The sequence below is a fragment of the Chamaea fasciata genome, unplaced genomic scaffold (genome assembly GCF_029207755.1).
Source record: "Chamaea fasciata isolate MVZ Bird 193981 ecotype frontalis unplaced genomic scaffold, bChaFas1.0.hap1 SCAF_3, whole genome shotgun sequence".
Classification (NCBI taxonomy): domain Eukaryota; kingdom Metazoa; phylum Chordata; class Aves; order Passeriformes; family Sylviidae; genus Chamaea; species Chamaea fasciata.
Window position 1 is genome coordinate 32,325,367 of NW_027094088.1, and position 15,925 is coordinate 32,341,291.

The window sequence follows — 15,925 nt, forward strand, 5'->3', positions numbered from 1 at the left end:
AGAGTGAAAAATTACATGATTAGTGATGTGTGCAGTAACTCCCACATAGTTCCCGCTGCCATCCCTGCCAGGGAGCAGGGGGGCTGCAGTCTCTCTTGCACCTGAGGCACACCTTGGAGCAGGAAAAATATTATCCTACACAGATTCTTACTAGCTCTGGGAGTGTAGCCCTGGTTTCCTGCTTGAGATGTTTTGGTTTTCTGAAATTCTTTTCCCAGGGAATTTTCTGTAAACAAGAGAAGTGTTTTTGTAAACTGTACTTTCATTCCTTTTCCTAGGAGGGACTTCCTCTTGATGTCCCTCTGGTCTGACCAACGTGATTGAGGAGGTTTGTCTTCTTGTCACCAATCAAATTGGTCTGTGTAAAAAAGCATATAAGGGAGACACATCCCAAAAATAATAAAAAAAAATTTATCATTTTCAGCCTTCTGAAGTTCAAAGTCTGTGTCATTGTAGTGTAAAACAGCATCACTGGAAGTACCATTCTTGCAGACAAATTCTTCTATGCCTCCTGCATCTTACAATTCTCCTTTGTGCTAAAGCTGCCTTGAACCAACTGCATGGTTCTGTCACACCTACTTGCCACGGCTGGGGATGCTGTGTTCCCTCCCCACTCCCCTTCTCTTCTGTTCATCTCTGTCAGTTGATTTCTTTCAAAAGCTCTTTTTAAAAGTTTGCTCCTAATCCAGTAACGTCTGCTGAGAATATGGTATCCTGCCTGATCATTTACAAATCAGCTGCTATACTGGGAAATACCATTTATGACATTTTCTTCAATAGCTTTATTAAGGTATTTAATTTCTAAATACTTTTAAAACCTCCTGAATTATCTGCAGTCATTTCCCTCATCTCTCAACAAAATCAGTCATGGATAACCCAAACCACAACTCACATCCACATCTGGTTTCTTTCCTCAATGAATTTTTCTCGACTTATAAATCACATTACCCCAGAGGAGATGCTGAAAGTGAAATGTGAAGTCACCTGATAACTTTTGTTAAGTTTATATATAATCCATGTTCTTTGTCCTTGGCTTCATACAGGTCCACGTCTTCATACGGAGCTTAGAAATCTCATGTGGCCCATTTTTGTTTAAAACATTAATTTTAATAATAAAATTTTCTCTTAAGGTCACAGTTTGGTTCAAAGATAATTAATTCTGCTTCTAAGCTGTTATTTTTTATAAAAATATTTATTTAAAAAATATAAATCTTTGGATTTCTGATACTTCTAGCTATTCCATAGTAGCAGAAAGCCTCATCAACACATCTACTAATCTTTTGAAATAGGTCTAAAAATGCTAGTTCTAAGGAATTGATAGACAAGAGTGGCAAACTTAGCGAGGACACGTTAATTGGTAAGTGGAAATGTAGGACTACCCTTGAAAGGAACAAATCTCTATATCCCCTCACTCCATGCCCAAGGCCTTAGTGTTTGAATAATTTTGGCAAGTATTACTTGAAAATGTTGCCTTATATTGCCATAAGGATAAACAATAACTACCTCTTTTAATAAAAAAAGCCTCCCCAGAGGGTGCATTTTCTAACACCCTCTCATTTTAAGAGCTCTCCCCAGACATGAGCTAAGAGCCATTTCAAAAAATACTTACTGTTGGTGAAGCTGTCAGCAAGACAAGTTTTCACTGTTAACTGTGGGCTCATTGGAACAGGTAATGATCTTTGACAGCAGGCTTCCAGTTCTCTTATCCTGCTTTGAAGTATTTCCAGGGATGCATTATCCCAGTTGTTTGCTAAATGCATTTTTCCTCCCCAAATATGTGACTAGTTAGAAAAGAATCTGAAAAGGAAATGCCTTGCTCCCCAGCTAGTGCTCTGTTGGCTGTCACTGGCGAGAACAGCACTGACTAAGGCTAAGGCATACCAAGTTGAAAACAAAAATTATTTTTACAAGATTACTGAGCTAGTGCAGCTGGAAATGCTCTTCAGCATCAGACAGTTGTCCTTTGACAGTATTGCCAAGAGAGATGTTGTGGGATGTATTTAATATTTGGCAATCATGGCTGAACTATCAGGACTGTAACTGTCAGCATTTAAGGATCTAACTCTATTTCAAGTCAGATCAGAGGTGACATTCTTACACTTGAAAAACTCTGATTATTCACCAAGACGAAGAAAAACAGCTTGTATGGTGAGTGGCCAAGTTTCTTCCTTGTAATTCTCTTCAGATACAAAAGACTCAGTGGTATAAAATCTCCTTGGCAGGCAGCGAGTGGCCTCCTTTTGCTGTACACACCATGTCATTGATGCTTCATGCACTCCTGCATGAAGGAACTCCCTTGCCTTTCATGGCTACATGCCAAAGCAGTAATTGTAGATCCTTCCCTATGCTGAAAATCTTCCCAGTTCAAATTACAAAGGCCTTCCAACAGGCATTGACTGGAAGTCAGTTTTTGGTATGAGGCAGTGTTCTCTTCTGAGACTGCAGTACCAGTTGCTTTGGTATAATGTACTTGCTGTGGTGAAACACCACCTTGCTGTTGCCGGGTCAGGCACACAAATCATGCTCTTAGCTTTAATTCTGTCTGCTACAGCTAGATGTGAGTGTCATTACAAGAAGCTGTTGGATGTAGAATTCGAGCAGTGCATGTAGCGAAGGGAGGAGCCACCAGTGCGGATGAGAAAAGGCTTGAATTCTGCTTTCCCTGTCTCCTGGCACATCAGCACCACTTGGTGGTGTCTAAAGAGAGCACATGCCTGGTGCCATCTGCCTGGATTTCCTAAATACATCTGAATAACAACCCTGCATTACCTTGGCTACGAGTAGTCCCATAAAAATCTGTATAGGAAGAGTTACACTTCTGCTTAAACATCAGGGAGTCTGCAGGTGAGAATACAAGCGCAGAAGTGCATTCCTCTATCCTCTGCAATGACAGAGGGATGCTGGCAACAAGTGAGGAAATGATAGCAGATAATGAAGCTGGAGGTATGAAGAAGTCCTGTGCAAGTGGGAAAGCCCTTGTAACCTTCTCCCAATTTTGACTGTACCAAACCGGCATCTCTGAAGAGCAGCAAAAACCTCCTGCCCCTGCAGAGCCGAGTGCTACTGAGTGTTACTGTGTGCCATTAGTGCTGTCTTAATGCCAGCAGGCTGGGATATGAAAGAAAAATACATACATAGAAGCGAGATTCGAGTGGCTGATGCTGTCACAGCAAAGCTCAGCAACACCGAAATGCTTAAACCAGGAAGAAATTCTTGGAGCTTTCACTAAATTCAAGGTTTTGTTCCTGCATGAAGCCAGCTAAGAAAAGGCAATTTAGTGTCCTGCAGGAAAAGCATGCATAGAGTCAAACCTGGGACAGAAGGAAAAAAGGCATCAGTCCGGAGCCAAATCAGCATGTTCAGTAAAGTTTTCCAATACGTGCAGCAGATGGGAATCAGTCTGATAACCATCTACTGTTGCAGCTGGTAGGTGCATTAAAACTCCCTTTCATTCTACAAAGGGAAACAGAGCCACCGTTCGGTGACTGGCATGCTGGATTATTTTTGCCTCTAGCTTTGCACACAAAATCAATTGAAGCGTGGAAAAGAACCTGGGTACGGGAAAGCGAGCCAATACTGTCAGCACAGAATAGATGATGCAGTGGTGGCAATGACAGAACTTTTTCTGGAGAGAAGATATGTATGAAAAAATGTAATTTCCTTTTTCAGTAAAGGCGAGTTAGTCTGCAGAAAGACTGTGTGAACTTCCCAGCTCTCAATTACATATTCACACATTTGTAAAGTTCCAGAAACACTTTATTTAAAAATGGAGTTGTAAATGCATATAACAAAATAACATACATAATAAATGTAACAAAAATAAATAAGGAGAACATGTCCATACAAAATAATAACATAGTAATGCAAAATGCTTATTTCACAACATAAAGGTAAAAACGCCTGAAATAACACAAACAGAATCTCGTATGAAGAGCCTGCACCTTTAATCCTTCCTAGCCATTTCCTACTTTCCACTTGAATCTGCAGAAAAATTATGTTCCCAAGCATTAAACAAAAGAAGGAATTATGGTGATGGTTTGGTACACTCAGTTTTTAACACCTAGCTCTAGTTTCCATTTATTTTTGCCCTTCTGCACCTTCAAAAAGTTTTCCTGTAGCCTCTGTAAACTTGTGTCATTCAGGCTCCCACAGTTAGCTGGAGTAGAGCATATTGAGTCATACATGAAGACTGTTTGCTTTTAATTTTTTTTAAAGAAAATATGAAATCCATTATACAACAGATTAGTGGTTTTGTTTTTACATCTCTACAAAAAAAGTTTTTGCATCTTTGTTAACTGGTCCAACTTTTACTGATTTCTGAAAGCCTGTACAATTTAAAAGCGTACAGAAAGTAGGTTTTTTTAAAAACAAATCTCATATAGGATTATTGCTGAAATATTAAAGACCATTTCATAAAAGCTGCAAAACTGTATCTTTAACCTTAATATATAGAGACTGATGCAAACATAAGAAAATTCCAGTCTATTAGTTACATTTAACAGAAAAAACATTCCTCCAAGTTACAGTGTTCTGGAAATACAAAGTAATTTACTTTATTTTTTTTATTATTTCCAAATGTTAAGTTACTGGGACAACTGATAAGGAAAATAGGCTTATATAGGAAACTTTAAATAGACTTGCTTTTCAGTGGTATAAGCAAAATGTCCATGTTAGCAGTCGTCGTCCAGAATCCTTTTAAATATGTAAGATAGGGACAGCTTTACTAGCAAGACTACAGGAAAATATATAGAAGCAAATAAAATAATTTGCTTGGGAGTGCATCTATCGATCAAGAAAATCATGACAACTCAATTTCCAAGTTCCCTAAAGAAAATTTTACATCTCATGATCGTTCCAAATAAACAGTAATTTCTTCTGTAAGCTTACATTGCATTTGGATTGGTGAGAGCCCATTTGCCTCAATATACTTTAGTATGTCCCACATTGCTATACGTTCAAATTTGTTTCCTAGTTAGTTTCAACAAAGATTTGGACAGAAATGAGACATGAAATACTTCTACTTTCATTAACATCAAAAGGACTTTTGAAGAAGATCAAAAAGTGCCAAATAGTCTTTTCAGAAAGTGGATTAAAACACTGTAACGATAATACAAGGACAGTATTATCAGTTTTCTATGTACACCAAAACACTGCTTGCTGTTCAACGATATCGATATGTTCACCTACCACTCCCAGCAAATCTTAGTGCAAACATAATATGTGAACTTATTTGTAAACCCCAAGACAATTTACGCAGCAACAAGGTTACATAAACCACAGAACTGTTTGAGATTTTCCAGTATATGAGAATGAATGCTTTCTGAAATCTGTCTTACTTTTGCAGTAATGTGTCATTGTAGTCAAAGATAATGTTTCCTATATAAATCATCTAATTCAGAATCAAACGTAACTGTTCAACAGTTCTGTACAAGCTTTAGAGGAGGAAGTCTGTTCATCAGAGCAGCTTGGCAAAGAGATTTGGGGTTTTCAGTAAATGTTAGACTGCTTGCATGGCTTTTAAAAGGAAATAAATCTATTAAGGGAAAACTGCTGATATAATAATTCTTTTGCAAAGCACACAACCACAAAGGGCAAACCTGCCACAATCTGCTTTCCTACACTGGTATCTATGCATATCTTTATGATTTGAAAAGGATTTGTGTGACAATCAAAGCATCACAATTAAAGAAAAACTGGTTTAATAAAACAACTGCTGTCTGACCAAGCCTTTTTTTTTTAATTATAAAAACAAACATTGTAAGTTTTCCTTGATTTCTAAACATTCCACATGAAAGATTTTTGTATCAAACACTGAGATGTCACTCACGCAGGGTGGCATCTTCTTCTTCCCCATCTGGGTTAAACCTGTTGAAATGTATGCTGAAATCTGCCTCGGATTCAGCATTTTCCAATTCAGCTGCTACAGGGCCAGTGGTGGGACGAGCAGCCCGAGCCTCGGGCTGGCAGTTTGGCTGCGCTGGCGGGCGGGGGCCTTGGGAAACAGGGCTGGACTTCGCCTTCGGCTGAGCTGGTAAGATGGGGCTGGCGAATCCCAAGTTGCTCAGAGCATCCAGGGTACCATCAGGGTCAATCATGGCATTAATTGCTAAGCAATCAAGAAGAGATGAGGAGGATAGGGAAGAAGCCATAAAAATAAAATTTTCTGTTACTATAAAAATATGGAAATCCTTATCTCACACTTTTATTTTTACAATGACAGATAGGAATTTTTATGTGTGCTGCCCATGACAAAGAAATGGTGTATCCAACATGGATGTAAACTGATACATATATTCAAAAGCAGTTACATGTATTAAAACCTTAGATGAAATAAAACTGCACAAACTAAACACGAACTGATGTATGGACAGGAAACAGAGATGATAAACCATCTACAATTAGGTTATAGGACTGAAGGGTGGTTTTAATTTAAGTGGCTTTTCTTCATGATGTTACCATTCTATGCTTTGTTCCACCCCACCCCCAGAAAATAGCCATAGCTGCTGATTCCATGATTGAATGAAATAGCAGTCATTTATCTACACAGTGAGGGAAAACTGAAGTACCTAGCACCATTTCATTTTATCCTACTATTAATGTATTTGTCACATAAAACAGAACTTCTCTTTTTTATTTCCAAAAATGTACTAACATTTATTACTAATTTATCTCTAAAGGTGGTTAATGACTCTTCCTGAAACATTCTTTTTTAAAAAAATTATCTGCTCTCAGATTAAATCTGAATACTATAAATAAAAAAACCCAGGATATTTATAACTAACATAATGATGATAAGCATGGACCACTAATCCCATATAAAAAGATATGATCACTCTTCTGCTTTTAAAAAAACCAGTCATGTTTGTTTATCAGATGTATCAGCAGTTATATGATCATAATGTACACAACTGATACTGTGAAGGTATTTTAATAAATCACAGCAACTTTGTTTCATGTTATATATAGACACATATAGATGTCCATTTAAAAAATTGGAGCAAGCAACCACAGAAGAGAAAAGTGGAAAAAGATATGTACCTTGCAGCTGCTTCTCAACTCGTTTCAATTCCTGTAAGATTGATGATATTTCCTAGAAAAGAAACAACCCTGTTTCATTACCACAGAATCGGAAGAGGTCAGAAGAGACCCTTAAGCTTTAAGCCCAGCTGTCCATCCAGCACTGCCACTGCACCTCTTTTACCACTAAACCATCATCCAGAGCCAGACCTAGATGCCTCCTAAACACCTCCAGGGATAGTGACTCCACCACACCCCTGGGCAATCTGTTCCAATACCTGACCACTCGAACAGTGAAAAATATTTTTCTAATACTTAATCTGAATCTTCTCTATCCCATCTTAAGGCCATGATGGAAAAATAAAGGAAATTTCCGGTATGGAAAAAGAGATTTAAATTACCTCTCAGGAGTGAACAATCCCTCCCCCAAACCTGTCCAATTGCATTATGCTCTTTGGATTGTCCCTCCTGGCATCAAGAACATGCCTGCTGGTGGTGGCCCAGCCATGGGTGGCAGTGTTGGAGGCTGGAGAGCCATGTTCCACTCAGAAACCCAGAGCCCTCTGCACCAACTGCCTGCTACCATCCCCACAGCCTCATTCTGGCCCTTGCTCATCTGCCTGTGCCACCTCTGCTCAAGAACAGACTCACAGATACCACAGCTCTGCAGAAATCGGGCAAAGTAGCAGCAGAACTGGAAAGGGAGGCTACAGGATGCACTCATTGCATTTCTATATTCATTTCTAAGGTTGCAGAGATGTGAGTCAGAGTGAGATGACTGCATCAAGGCTGTGTCTGCACCCACTGGCCCTGTGCCTATGAGACCCTGCACAGGAACCCAGTGCTGGGGCCTCAGCACTCCTCTGCCTTACACGTTTTTCTCCACTGTGCTGCACCACTTGCTAACACAGCCACAGCAATGCACTCAGAAACACAGCAATCATTAAACGTACCACATCTTAGGCTGTAGGATCACAGAATATCCTGAGCTGGAAGGGACCCACAAGGATCACTGAGACCAACTCCTGACCCTGCACAGGACACCCCAAGAATGTGCCTGAGAGCATTTTCCAAAGGATTCTTGAACTCTGGCAGGCTTGGTGCTGTGACCACTTCCCTGAGTAATTTCCTTAGTTACAGAATTAGCATATTTATATTAGTATAAATATGTAAATCCTACAATTGAAGGATCCTACACAGAAGAATAGTGTTAACCCAGCTGCTGAGAAAAGCTGTCAGTGGTATTCAAAAGCTGAGACTTTTCAAAGGCACTGATTTCAGAAAACCATTAATCCATTTCAGAAAACTGTTCTGTACTAAATAGTGTGATTTTCATGGGTGGCAAAGAGATTGATTATCTTTAAGACGTTATTGTCCTTAAGCAGATTTCACATCGGAGCTGGACATAAATGTTCCAAGGACAAAACAAACATCACTTACAACTGTGTTCTCTTAACTTTTAGTGTTCTGCGGTAAAAACAGCACTGCATTTGAAAAACGTATTGCTCTGAAAACTAAGCAGAAACTTGAAAATCAGTGCATAGATAAAAAATCCCCAGAAAACCCATAAACTTTCAAGCAGTGTGAGATGCTTCAATAGATTGAAAAAAAAATCAGTAAAATGGTGAACTTAGGAATAAATATACAACTAACCTTTTTCATTTTTAAAGAGCATCTTACATCCCCATATTTAGGGGTTTTTAGAATATAAAACACTAAATTTGGATCTTACTCTGGACTGGGATAAGAGAAACTCCTTATATTACAATATTTCTAAAATTAGAAACTTCCCTGAGGAAATTGCTTAATTAAACTTTGAAAAACCTAACAAAAACTATCAGCAAATCTATTAAATTATAATACTGAGTTACTAGTGATTGTTCTTGATAAATACACCATTCTGGAGAAATTACAGGCCATGTCTTTTATACTTCTAGGAAAAATCAATCTGGAGGAGTTTACTAACTGATGATGAGCTAACAGAGAAGTTCTAGCCTGTTCAAAGCCAGAGGAAATGTATTCACATATAAGCAGTTTTCTCTCCCACAAAAGAACCTGCCTCTGTAAAGAGATATTTTTACCAGCAGACTCAGATGGATAAAGCAGCTCAGCTCTGCCTGCTGTCTCATGCAAGGATGTTTAGCAAACCCTATGGTCTGTGTTTAGAAGCAGAGGAGAAATATACTGAGACACAACGTGTGGTCTGTCCCCTCACACTGTCACACAGTCTGATCTTGCAGTGGCCTGAATTAGAGCATAAATCACAGCTGATTTATGTCATTAGGCTATCACATAAAACAGCTGGAGTTTTAGTGGGCAACCTATGGTTACCACTTCCAGACAAATTCAACAGGATTATTTTTCACTGAAAAGTCCTTTTATCGCAATGTGTCTATGAATTATTTTCAATACATATATTAAAACACAACCATTTCTCTATATATTAAAAACCAGTATTAATACTATAAAGTATTACATATTAAGTATTAACAATTAGTAGGTAAAGTAGTTTTTAAATTGCAAAACAAGTTCATTCAAACGTAATATAACATTCAAACTAATGGTTGTTACCTTTTGTTGAACAAACATACTGATGGTCTATGTATAGTCTGAATCCCTTTTTACTGCATTCTTTATCTGAAAATTTCCCCAGAACAACTACTTGTTTCTTAATGAGACAGTAAGTCTCAGTAATTATTGAAGATTAGGTTTATTCTTGAAACATACTTAGTGTCTAAATAAGGGATTTTAAGAATTTTTGCCCTTATGTCACTGAAAACACCACATTCCTCTACTGATTACTTAGCCATGGGATGAGCAGCATCATCAGTCCCAGAAAAGGTAACTATTCATACCATGCTTGATGTTTTCACAATAGGAACTTCACTTTCAGCTCGTAACTTGTTTTCAATTTCTTCCCAATTTCTGTCTTTGTCCTTAAATAATATTCTAGAAGAAAGAAATCCAACAGTATGTTTAAAATAGGAAAAAAACCTCATTAAAAAACCTGAAAGATTAAATAACATGATAGGAGAAAATACCATAAGGAGTACTAAATGAAAATAAAATATAAAATACTGAAACCTGGCGGAATCTATTCAGTTTAAATTTCCAGGGAAGCATACAGGCTTTTCAGCAAAATCATTATTATTGACATTAAAATGGCAGCTAAATATTGTAGCTAAATACTTGCTTATGGTATATATACCAGACAAAGCTGGTTCTTTCCTCCAGCACTGACACAATTTTTAAAAAGCCAACTATTTTACTGTAGTGAGAAAATTCCCCATTAATACTGCACTTTACAATAATAGCAAAAGATAAAAGAATTCAACTTTTACATCTGTATATTAATTAAAAAAATAAAACACTTTAAGAAATTTAAAAAATGCATTTCCTAGAAAAAGTTTTCATTGAAAAGTCTCAATATGTACATTTTATGTATCTCTATATGTTCTAGTAGTATAAGCATCACTCGTATTACATGTTTAAAGAAGTTATTTCTAATTGTCAAACCCCAAAGCATACTGGGAGATTCCCAATTTTTTAGTGTTGCTTCCCTGCTTGATAAAATTTTTGTTTTCATTGTCATATAATAAACAGAAGTTAAACTTTCTCCATCGGCGCAATTGGGAAAGGGGAAAAAAGAAAAAAAGCAATGTGCAGATATTTAAGGTCTGTGAAGTGACATCATGATGACACAGAGGAGTTGAAGTCCACTTCTTCTCTAATTGGTATTTAAGAGTTAAAAATCCAAAAATAGCTGCAGTAAAACTGCTAAGCAAACAAATCACACAATTTCAAATCCTGGTCCAAGAGCAGTATATTTAAAAAAAAGCTATTACTGTAACTAGTTCTCTAAGGAAATAATTTTTAAATTGGAAGTTCATGATACAGAGAATGTCACAAAGACTAGGAATTTGAAAGAAAGCTGTGAGCCTTAGAACTGCATTTCTGTTCACCTTTCTTCAGTTACGTATATCCTATGGGGAATTTCATTCTCCATTATTATCCTGTTAAGAATATCTAATTTTGCAAAATACGTAGCCTGCCTTATTTTATTAGTAAAATGTCTGTAGTCAGCTCATCCAGAAGCTGCTTTAACTCTTCTGTCTTTGAAATCTTCACTCACTGCTGCTTTGGAACGTATTTATGTCAGAGGTTTCACTTTGAGGAAGTGCTACTTTGATGACACAATGTCACGGGCTGGAGGCAAGTGACCACTTCTGCCAGACATGGGTGTATTCACAAAAAAGGATACAAGGAGTGAACATTAATACATACTTTTTCTTGGGGAAGGAACAAATAAATTAAAAATAATCAGAACTGCAGACCTGCAGTGCAGAAAGCCTTAGTGAGGATGGCCTTTTACCAGGGTCATCATCTTTTTCAAAAGTTCATCATCAGAGGTCTGGCAAATTTTTCTTATGTTCTGGAAGGGAGTGAAAAAGCTTGCAAAGCTATACAACCTGGATATCAGAAATTTCAAATACAATGGCAAATTTTGCATTTGCTTGTCATTGAGGAGTTCAAATATGCATTAAAAAAAAAAAGAAAATAAAGCAGAGACAATGAAGTCCTTTATGGGATCATAATTTATTTTTTTTAAAAAAGCAACTTCTGGAAATATTTGATTTAGTATACAGACAATCTTATGCAGCTATACTTTCTCTAATATAATAGCATTTATTTCATCCTGGAAATCAGCAGGAACATAGAAAATAAGGCTTTATTTAGCAGTAAACAACACTAGGAAAAAAGCTATTGTGATATTGTGTGATTTTTCATTCACCTTCTTGCCATGTTAAAACAGTTCTGATGTATGTGCCTTTGCTTGTCTGTGTGGTGTTTTTAGAGCTAATGTTCTTCTAAAATTTAAAAGGTTCTCATTTCATTGGTCACTTTATTAAAAAAGAATGGAACAAAATGAAAGCATTAATTAGAAATGCTAAAACTGTTATTATTTAAACTATAAAGTAGACAGCCAAATTGCTTTTACTATAAACTTAGGAAGCCTATTTCCTTTTTTACTTCATCTTCTTGAACACTTCATTTAGCAATTTTTTTTAATTCCTGGGGGGGTCATCATCTATATCTTCTTTGCTCTTCCTCTTTCTAACCATACTTTTCAAGTTAAAAGAATATATTTATAAATGCCTGTTGCCTTCTTCTCTTGCTTCTCCCTGCTCTCAGTGGCAAACCTTACTTTGCAGGATGCACAGCAAACAGCAGAGGCCAACAGGCAGTACCTCCACTTCTGTGAGTGCTTTGCTGAGGTTTTGCCTGACTGGAGAGGCACTCGCCTGCTACAAGACAAGCTGATGACAATGCACTCACATTGCAGCGCACTGATAAAACTGCAGGTGTTCTCACCACAAAACTTACCTCTTCCCTTCACAATCTCTGAAAACTCCTGCAAGCTCATTGTAACATACAAAAGCACAAACACAGGCCAGGTAGATAGAGAATGGATGGAGAGCAGCCCTGGAGGGACGGGGATGGGGGTGCTGGTGGATGAGAGGCTGGACATGACCCAGCCATGTGCACTCACAGCCCAGAAACCCAATCCTATCCTGAGCTGCATCGAACAGAGAGTGGCCAGCAGGGCAAGGGAGGGGATTCTGCCCCTCTGCTCTGCTGAGACCCCCCCGGAACACTGCATCCAGCTCGGGAGTCCACAACAGAAGAAAGATATGGATCTGTTGGAGTGAGTCCAGAGAAGGGCCATGAAGATGATTACAGGGCTGGAGCACCTCTCTTATGAAGACATTGTAACTATGCTGGGCAGAAATTTTAACTGGCTTAATTCCAGAAAGAGGAATAGCAGCACACCAGTTGGCTGAACTCATGTATTTCAAAATAAAGCTAAGGTAAAACTCTGTAATAGGTACTAGCTGCCTTATATGTTCCCTTAAAAACAGTATTAAAAGTAATGCTGTTTTTCTGATTCAAAATTTTAATGAAATTATGAATAACATGGTATTATTTGAACAGAGCCCTGGGAAATTTGCTAAATAACTCCTTATTAATGGAAGTTTACTGTATTTTTATAGAAAAAAGCAATTCTTCTTTCTTTAAGTAGGTATAAAATATTTGTAGGTTTGCTTGTATTTATATCATACATGATCACATTATTATTACATTCATTAGTAGCTGACTTGCCTTTTAAGATCAGCAAATTAATCAGAAATGTGTAAGACCTGAATTTAACATTACCTGCTAATCACCAGTAAAAACAACACACAAAAATCCTTAGGAGAGGATAATAAAAATGAGTTACAGGCTCTTACAGAATTGATTCTTCACTTGGTGATACCCTTCCTACAAGAAAGAGCAGGACTAGAAATGGAAGTTAACCCACAGTTTTAACCAATTCATATACACTATTATTTTTCGTCTTGATTTCTATGGTCAAATCTTTTTTGGTATTCCCATGAGAACACAATCTTCAGATATGTTCGTATTTTGCTGCTTTTACTGGTTACATCACCCTATACTGACATAAATTTTTGTTATTTAATCTGTCACTCATCTAACATTCCAGTACCTGACTTCCTAAACAAACCAATCAATTACAGACCTAATATTTTCTCACATTCAGAAAATTAGGCATTGAGTTCAGCCAAAAGACTTCTTTATTTTTAATGCTCTCTATTTTTAAGTTATTAACTGCACAAAGACACGAAGAAGAACACATGAAATATACAATCCTGAACTTTGTATTGAGAATTTTCTTTTATTCTTGCCAACCAAAGTGGTCACCAACTGGTTGTACACTCACATATACAAGTTAAATGGAACTGTCAGTAGAGTAACATGTTACCATTTTTGAAATGTCTACACTTTCTCTTAGCTACAATGACATCTTATGAGGGAATCTAACTATTTAAGCAGGAATTTTCAATTAAAAATGGCAGGTGGCTACACCTGTTGTTTTAGATGTCAATTGGGATCCCATTGTCTCCAAAACAAGCTCTTTTTCAGAAGGACTTACTGAAACAGCTCTGCAAAATCCCTACAACAGCTTGGCAAACCTACAGGGCCAAATTTTACCGTTCAGCAACATTTTAACCTTATCTTTTAAGGAAAGGGAGTTTTACAAGACTTGCACAGAGATTGTGTAGATTTTGCACAGTATTGCAAATGTTGGAACAGCTCCTCTGGTGGATGTTGCTCTGTCCATGTAAACTTTCCTGATATTCCTCTTCATAATAAAGTGAAATAAACAGAAGGAATAATGGAAAAAGTATTCATTCCAAATCCTTCCGAATTCTAAAAATGGCAGAGGTAAAAGAGTTTTTTTGAAAGACAAGTTTCTACTATGTACACTTTCTCTGTGACTATTATATATCTCTTTTATACTGTTGGGAATGTTGTTAGGAACAGACATTTTCAGCAATAACAGCAATTTTTAACAACCCACCTGATTTTGCCAGCTGTTTTGTCTATGGATTGTCTTATCTTGCGAGAAAACTGGAAGACTGAGGACAACAGCAAACTGTCCCCCATAACCTGCAATAAGTTTTTAATAAAAAGGATATTATTAGTTTAATAGTAACAATTCCATATATTTTGGCATCTTTAACAATAAAAAAATCTTACTTATGTTTTAATTAGTATCATATAAAATGATACTTCAACATTTTGCCAATAAAATAATACACAATTTTTTCCAATACTCATGCCACCTGCTAGAGGTAGGAGAGACAGGATAATGTCTAGAATATTATGGGGGGAGATAATTGTCAAAGCTTAAAATCGACACATTCTTAGAGAGAATCCTGTTGTGTGCTCACTTCATCTCTGCTCCAAGTCCTTCTGCGAGTAATTGTTGGGGGATCGAGGGCCTCTGTCAGCTGAGGTCTGGCATCACTAGGCCGACCATTCCCTTCCGGGGGTTTCGCATGCACTATTGGAGGGATTTTTCTAAAATTGAGACTTTCATCAAATACTCGGTCCACCAACTGCGGGATAAAAGAAAAATGAAGTTCATGAAATCTACTGGATACATCCAAAAATCAGATTATTGGGGTATTTTTGTCCTGAAACAGTTTAAAAGATGCCTATGAAATAATAATCATAATTCGGTTGTCTTATATAGTATAAAATGATGCATCTCTTATGTAAGAATATCTTGTACAAATGAACAAGAGTTGGGGTTTTTTTTAAATACTAGACATACATGGCAAATTTAGAGTACCCCCACTAAAATTCTGCTTATGGGCAAGTAACATAATAGCTACCTATAAATTGGTACTGAATAATTTATTCCTTTGATTAATGGAACATATCTGTGGAATTAAGAAGAGTACTCTGAGATTTAGGATTTTTTTTCCAAATTAGTCATAGCATTACAGAAAGACCTACACCACCTAAAGGAGATACTGTCACCTGCAGTCTGTACACAATGCACTGTATTTTTTGAAGAAGAAAATAATTATTTAATAATAAGAAAAAATTGGAGTGATCTAATTGTATCTGAGAAAAAGAGCATGTTACTTCTTTAAAGTTTAGCCACAGTCTATGCGAATTAAACCCAAAATCCATGTGAGTGCATTTAAAATTTTTCTGCGTACCCAGCTCAGAGATTTCTTATTGCTGTTTATATCTTTTTTTCCACAGAAAAAGACAGTATTAAACTAACTAAGTGTATTAACCAAAATTTATGCACACAGAAATGAATAAAACACATTTTGAAAGAAGTACTATGAAGAAAAAAAAGCATTAAACATTTACAACACATTATTATGGTGAATTGTAGCATGGTAGAAAATGATGATTTAAATTCAGATTAACATGTTTACCAGCATTAGACCTGTGATGGTTACTAGAACACGTTAGTCAATATATTCATAGAATAGCACACCAGAGATAGGCAAAGAAAATAAGAATTATTAGAAGCATAAAG

The 15,925-nt window shown here is 36.9% G+C and overlaps 1 protein-coding gene across 6 annotated transcripts in view; it reads right to left on the reverse strand.

Annotated features, from left to right (window-relative positions):
* Positions 1-3,744: 3,744 nt before the first annotated feature.
* Positions 3,745-15,925, reverse strand: part of CEP170 (centrosomal protein 170) — a 96,315-nt gene continuing 84,134 nt past the window's right edge. For 5 of the 6 annotated variants that reach the window (XM_066178516.1, XM_066178515.1, XM_066178514.1 and 2 more), the window contains 5 exons: positions 14,814-14,981; positions 14,441-14,529; positions 9,873-9,966; positions 7,039-7,090; positions 3,745-6,106 (listed from right to left, as the gene is read on the reverse strand). In XM_066178516.1, the coding sequence (XP_066034613.1) occupies positions 5,820-6,106; positions 7,039-7,090; positions 9,873-9,966; positions 14,441-14,529; positions 14,814-14,981 (690 nt within the window). In that variant the 3' untranslated portion in view covers positions 3,745-5,819. The remainder of the gene's footprint in view (positions 6,107-7,038; positions 7,091-9,872; positions 9,967-14,440; positions 14,530-14,813; positions 14,982-15,925) is intronic. The other variant, XM_066178517.1, reaches the window with a different exon arrangement.